The sequence below is a fragment of the Ptychodera flava genome, chromosome 18, assembly GCF_041260155.1.
Source record: "Ptychodera flava strain L36383 chromosome 18, AS_Pfla_20210202, whole genome shotgun sequence".
Classification (NCBI taxonomy): Eukaryota; Metazoa; Hemichordata; class Enteropneusta; family Ptychoderidae; genus Ptychodera; species Ptychodera flava.
The window spans coordinates 18,917,814-18,925,074 of record NC_091945.1 but is presented as its reverse complement, the minus strand read 5'-3'; the positions used below and the strand labels follow the sequence as shown (position 1 = coordinate 18,925,074).

At 40.5% G+C, this 7,261-nt stretch overlaps 1 protein-coding gene across 1 annotated transcript in view; it reads left to right on the top strand.

The window, feature by feature from the left end:
- The first annotated feature begins 3,936 nt into the window (after window positions 1–3,936).
- LOC139117072 (acid-sensing ion channel 2-like) overlaps window positions 3,937–7,261 on the top strand; it is a 44,921-nt gene continuing 41,596 nt past the window's right edge. Inside the window, exon 1 of the mRNA XM_070679902.1 lies at window positions 3,937–4,726. Within this exon, the coding sequence (XP_070536003.1) occupies window positions 4,279–4,726 (448 nt within the window). The 5' untranslated portion in view covers window positions 3,937–4,278. The remainder of the gene's footprint in view (window positions 4,727–7,261) is intronic.

Genomic DNA, 7,261 nt, shown 5'->3' with positions numbered 1-7,261 from the left:
GCCATGTACCACAAGAGCGATTTAAAGCTTTGATCGCCCGAAAAAATATCGCTGGTTGTTCATGAAACGTCAAATCCTCGCCAATGTATAATATTGGGAACGTCCTAAATAGCGCCCTCTCTAGCATCGACCATAAATGTACCTGAGATTCATGGTACGTCACATCTTGACTAACGCGATCCTATTAATGCATAAAAATAAACCACTTTGCCAATAGAATCTGTGTTGGGCAAGATTTAATCAAACTGATCATACGTTAGCAAAACATTTTAGACAATTATGATCAGTTGCCATGACAACATGACGATACAAATTTAAAAGCACTTAAAGTGTCAAACGTAGGCTTTTACGGTGTAATGTTATTTGTAAGAGTTGATATAGTAATTCTGATCTGATAAAGGAATCGTGTGATATCGAAGTTTTTAAAAAGAGATGTGGCCAAGCATTGTCACTGTAACAATCGGAACTGTCATACCCTATCAAACCGTTACTCGTACATGCACACTAAGTGTTTTACAAAGTGATGGAGGAAGGGGCGACCGCTGTGGACACAGACCCAATGGCATTTAAAGATTTGTGAACATATTTCCAAATCCCTCGAGAGGTATTTTGGAGGGTTGTACTTTCCTCCGAAAGAGAAAACCGTTTACACTATGCAAGCAGACATAGAATTTACTATAGGGAAGCAGGTTTTCGTTTCACGATAGCAGCATGTTGATTAATGATCTCATAGACTCATTGCCGTCCTGTCAGACTCTTTGCAATCGAATATTTCCCGTTGGTAATGCCATCCCCTCTACGTCTCAGATACTATCCGTGTATTCTAACGAAAGAGTCAGACGTGTGACCTTTCCGGTTATTAATTTATAGATTATACATGAGGTGAAAAGGTGAGTTGATGATGATGATGATGATATCGATGATGATGATGATGATGATGATGATGATGATGATGATGATGATGATGGCGACGGCGACGTCGATGACGACGGGATGGTGTGAGGGAGACGAATTGGAATTGATTTCTAATCTGTTTATTGCGGTAAGGGTGAAGTATGACTTGCAGTTGCCGGTGATAAACTTGTGGTGTACAAGGCAACTACAGCCATATGAAAATCAAATTTTCTGAGCGGTGAGGAATTAACATACGGAACGTAAACTGTTTCATTATGGGCGTTGTCTTCTTCTTTGTTGGTGACAATTGTAACACATTAAATGGGGTGGAGAAAACTAACTGTCCCGGTTTTTTTTGGTCGGTGTTGAAGGCTCTGTGAGTGATATTTGCGATGCAAGTCTTACGTCAACCATTTTGATTTTAAAAAGTCTCAGAGTGTCTACAGGGGACATTTCCGTAAATTCTGTATTCACACATTGGTAAGTTACGACTGGACCAATGAAGGGATGATCAAGACATATCTTAGATATTCAATTACATGTAAGTAGAGAGAAACATGAGGACAAGACAAGCAAGACTTAATATTTTCTATGCTGCCAACTACACCTTTCTTTCTTGACAGGCCACCTTATTGATGCGCCTGCAATATTCTTACACGAGTTTGCAACGCAAATGGCGCTGATCTCATTTCTTACAGAAACCATGGTTGAACTTTTACTCCTATTCAGGTCCAATGATCCCAATTAGTATTGTTGAGGTGAGAGCACTGTAGCATTGATACTTCTTAGGATATGGCAACTCTGCTTATCATCAAGGATTTCTAATGAGTAGAAATTAAGATAGTATGCAACTCGTAAGTGAAATACTTAAGCTTTTCCTCAAACTTCCCTTAAGGAATCTTTCAACCATTCTCTTTCAACATCAAGAATAAAATTCAGGGGTCACTGTGCAAATTTTGGTACCAGAGAAACAAATTACCCAAGATTTACCGATATTTACAATTCAAAATGGCCGTCATTCCTGTGTTAACTCTATGGAGAAAAGTAAGATTTTCGAATTTCGAAAAACTAAGAAAAGTTTCCTTACACCAAGAGCTTAAAAATGAACCCCAAAAGTAATAGATCAGAAAAGAATTGTAAAGGATTTAGAGCCCTAATATATGTCCCTGAGGCGCATCCTACCTTATCATCGACATTGACCAAGTAAATGTGGGTACGTCCCTCGAAACTGAACAATTCATACCTATGCTCAAACTTTCCTCCGGGAATCTGTTAAAGGGATATGGTCGTCGGAACTGCGCTCAAAGGTCGTATGGGACCCATACGACCATGGCAACAATGTATCCAAGGCACAATGGTGATCGATGACAGTTAAAACATGTTTATTATAATCTATCATCATATAATTTAAATGTTGCAGCTATTATGTTGAGGTGCATCTTGATATCGTGCACGAAATACATTGTTTGTAAACAAGAAACTCGCACATGCGCAGTTCCGACGACTATATCCCTTTAACCATTCGCTTTCATAATCAAGAATAAAAGTTAGGGGCTACCATGCAAATATCAATAGAACTAGACAACCAAATTACCCAAATTTTTTCGAAAATGTTCGAAATTTAAAACGAAAGTTATCCGTATGTTAAAACTATCGGAGAAAATAGAATCCGTTTTCACAGTAAAAGACGAAATGCGCATCATTTACTCAATAAGCTACACAATAGAAGCATAAGCTTACATCAGCACAGCATAAAAACATTTTGATCGTCTTGATACCCATCCTACGGAGAAACAGTTGATAGAAGTTCTACGTATAGCCATAGCATATTAAACATGATCGGGAAAATCCAACTTCTGGCCACGTAAAAACTGGCTCTATTCACATCAGGTACAACATGGGATTGTTATGTCCTGTTCATGATGAATATGTAAATCAGAGATTAAGGGGCGCCCTCTAGAGATATAATGTTAACTTCAATTTCCGTGTGCCTTGCCAAGAAAGTATCTGTGTAAGCTGCTTTGATCTTTTGATATGATGGAGAACAGATTGCACTTCAATATATACAACTGCAGCTATTTCGAAGCATCTTGATATATCTGCAGAGAACGCATATATCCGTGTCTCTACAGATATTTGCCACATTGTGACATTGGTCTATAGCCAAAGTCTGGCTGGAAAGTGACGAGGTCCATTAAAAACTTATTGACGTCAATTACAACCTTGGACGCAATGTTAATTTTATTATCAACATGGGACGAACTGCTTCTTAGTTCCAACACCAGCCTTGCATGTACGTGTTTATGCAAATGTCGTAATATACGTGGATTGTGTTAAAACGAGTCTGGTTCACTTTAATCAGTAGTGACTTCATGTGCAAAAGGTGCAAAAACGTACACCTAAAGAAAAGATAAAAAACCGACGTGTCGTTTATCCCTTCAATAAGATCAAATGACTCTTACACACTTCAAACTTTTTTCTAGCCTGGGACACTTTCCATCCATGATGTTTTGTAGGTTTCGAGAGCAAACTTTGACTTGACCCTTCTTTTCTGTGTTTTTTTTTTTTTTTTGTTCTTTTGTTTTATTTTATTTTGTTGCCGGTTGTTTATTGGGTTTACCTGTTCGTAAGTGAGTTGTTTGTTGGTGCTGTTGCTGTTGTCGTTGTTGTTGTTGTTGTTATTGTTGTTGTTGTTGTTGTTGTTGTTGCTGATGTTGTTGTTGTTCTTCTTCTTCTTCTTGTAGTAGTTGTTGTTGTTGTTTCAACGTTGACTCTCAGACAATTACAGTGTCTGAGGTTCAGAAGAAAACTTGTCGAAGTCAGCTTTGATACACAACCAACGGAAATAGTGGAAACTTGCCAAAACTCACAGACGTCACGTCTCCGCCTCGCACAGCAGCCTGAGTGGGCGGGATTGCCCGCACCAGTGGCACCTGTGCTGCAATCTAGGGTGTTTGATAAACAAGCTGCGCCCCCTTGAAAATTAGCATTGCATATCAGCCATTGCACATCCCTCGTTCGTGCCACACTGCGCATACTGCATCGTGTGTTGGTCCATTTGTCAGTGATTAGCCAGACATTTTTCATATCTCCGCAGTGGATCTTGATGGCAAGTATGTTTTGATAAGACTTGTTAATGGTGCAGATCCGACACCTGGTTTTGAAACATACCATACGTGTGAATTTGGCCTTTGCATTGATGGGCCACGAAAAATGCACCTCCGAACGTGTGTCAGTCGCGACAGTCGCATAGTTTTCGTCTTCCGTTGAAATGCAAATCTGTTCAACCCTCGGCAGGTGTTTTGTAGTCAAACGCTCAATTGTCCGATCAGGCTTCTCATCGGCGCTTCTTAAAGGCGCTGTCGGCAGTGGCGAAGCTGCGCCATGGAGATGAAGGATAACAACTACGACGACGCAAATTCCCGCAAAAACAACAATGTCAGCCCGGATTCCATATCTGCCGCCATCGCCCGTCAGTCCTACATCGATTCACCTGAAACGCCGGGCGTGGACATCGACTCGACGCCCTCGGGCCGAATTCGAATCTGGGCGGCGCAAATCTCCGACATCCACGGGGTGAAGCATATCGTCGGGGAGCGCTCCCGACTTCGGAAGCTGCTCTGGGCGCTGGTCGTGTTGGCATCTTTCGGCATCTTACTTCAGCAGTGCATAAAAGCCGCCATCAACTACGGGGAATTTCACCACGTCACGAAGGTGGACGTGGAGTATGTTCAACATATGCCGTTTCCCGCCATCACCATATGCAACTTCAACAAGTACCGCAAATCTGCCATCACGCCAGCGGACATGGTTCACGTCGGAAAACCTTTAGGTAAGTGCATGCAGCAAAGAGGAGTTGCATCACACATCAATAGTCTTGCGATCCACCAACTACAACTATAAATTATTTCCTCTTTGCTGTGCAATTGTCTGAAGCACGGCGAGAACGATATTTACGCATTCTTTACCTTCAAAAGTGTGCATTGGCGCAATTTGTCGTACAAGAACTCTTGAATTTGTTAAAATACGTGGACGCGCATAATTTTCCAATTTTACTTTATTTAGTATAACCGGTTACCAATGCACGTTTGCGTGTAATACATGTCATAGAAATGCTGTTTTCCAATCACATAACACATACAAACAAAGTTTTTAGGCAAAAAACTTTCCCATATAATTTCTATAAAGGTTCCCTAACCTTTATCACATTTTAATGACCCCATACCTATGCTGAAGGGTTAGAAATGCAATCTGAAACAAAAAGGTTTGTGACTGCGATTCGGCCAAGTTGTGAGAAAAGTGTTAATATTAAATGCAAAGCAAAGTATTGTCTGCCTGAAGTATCATTTTATGGGAAATGTTAGGCATTAGGCAAGCGATACCGTTAAGGAAATCAAAAGATGTCCAGTGTTTTCTACGCAAAGGTTTGAAGTTCTGTTTCTCTAGCAGTCTAGTCTAATTTTGATTCACTGCGCGCGGCGAGAACATTAATCAAGAACACGTGCTTTTGAATTATCACAGCAACAGAACTAAGTGAGTCAACGTACAACATTAATTAAAGCGAAGAGAGTCTGTAAAATTTGTTTCCTAAGTTCATGGTCATTAAACCTGGACTATCTAGTCTCTTCCCTGGCATGCCAACATTCCCAGTCCTATCAATTATCCACAATGTGCGAAATTTTCCTAGATATCACCATGGAGGTCCATGATATCTCGCATAAAAAAATATACAGGCAAGAGTCGAGTGCTGACAGACATTTTGGACATAAATTAAGTAGCTTTCCTGGGGCCTCTGGCTGTGGTTCTCTATCCCGAGTACCAACACTAACGACTCCCTAGGTTACTAGTCATTCATAAAAAGCACTTTTTGTGTCCTCCAATGGAACGATTTCTACCTCATTATGGTTTTCTCTTAGGATTTTCTCAACATTGAAAGTGGTATTGAGTAAGGGTAAATGGTTTATTTTTCACTCTCGCCACGACACCACTATTAATATTTGAGAAACAACAGCATAGGTGAAGTAGAAATCGTTTCAAATTCTCCTCACCTCGGCTCAAGTCTTTTAAAAAAGGATTTTTAAAACTTTTGCCATTATAAAAAAGGTTTAGAAAGCATTCACGATCTTAGGAAATGGAATCTTTCTGGGTTGATAAGAACTCTATTAAACGGGAACTTCTATCAAAGACTTTAGCATGTTCTTTCACTGTTACTATGGGTTCTCTGGAGTTCACAATAAAGGATAATAATAAAGAGAAACTTATGTATGTGATCAACACGTGTTCAGAAAGACTACAGTCAAGTTCAATGATATCGTTACATCGCTTCGTGTATTGTTCTCATAGTTTGCTGCCTCGAAGTTGAAGTTTCCAACTATTCGACCTGCATGACCAAACCCATCTTCGCTTGACAAGTTCTCTAGCCCGGGCAATGCGAGAGGACGATGGGTCAAATCGACAATGTTTCTTCCTGACATTTGATCCATGGCAGTGAATTTTGCCTTTACTGTTGAGTCGACGTGCCGTTTATGTCGCCAATTTTAATAGTGTCCATTCATTGAATATCAAAAAAAACAATTGAATAGAATTGAATTTAATTGGATTGAACTGAATTGAACTCAGTTGAATCAAATTGGCTTGATTGAATATCTCGGAATTGACTTAATACTCAAAATGCATACCTCGATATTGGATTAAAGTAGAATGCGACTCGTACAAAAATCGTTCAGTCAAGATTTGCCTCGGGGAGTCGTCCATCACAACGGGACAGATCGGCTTACCGTATCCGTGAGTCGCCGCTCACTAATACAAATCATCATGAAAAGTTTTATATGCAGGTACTTTTTCAAATATATAAATAGCAAAACTGTCAAATTGCTTTCACAACAAGGCTATTCTTCCTATTGAGCAGTAAAATGTGTCTCAGGCTTCCCGCACGTGCGCAAAAAAACGGAAAGTACACACAAGTTCCGCACAGCCAACGAATACATCCGCGGGTCCATTTTCTGAAATGCGACAGACAAGTTTTTCGTCATGCCGGAAAATGCCGAGAGAGTTTGACCGGTTAAGAAGGGCTTGACTACGCAGTTTCTGCGTAGTGAAGCTTCATTACGTATTCATGGTGACCCCTGGCCAGCTGTCAATAACTTTGGGGGTTTTGTCTTTTGGCCTGCTTTGCATATGCGTCGTTGGACACGACCTGCCAATCACCCAGGTAGTCAATTAAACTATTAATTGACTGTTTACCGACCCAATTAACACTATCCAGCAGTATCAGTCATATTTTAATCGCGTGGCCCGGGTGGGCACAACGTAGGAACGCGTGTATTTCTGTGTGTACGTTTCACTTGTGGTGTTGTTTGTACCATCG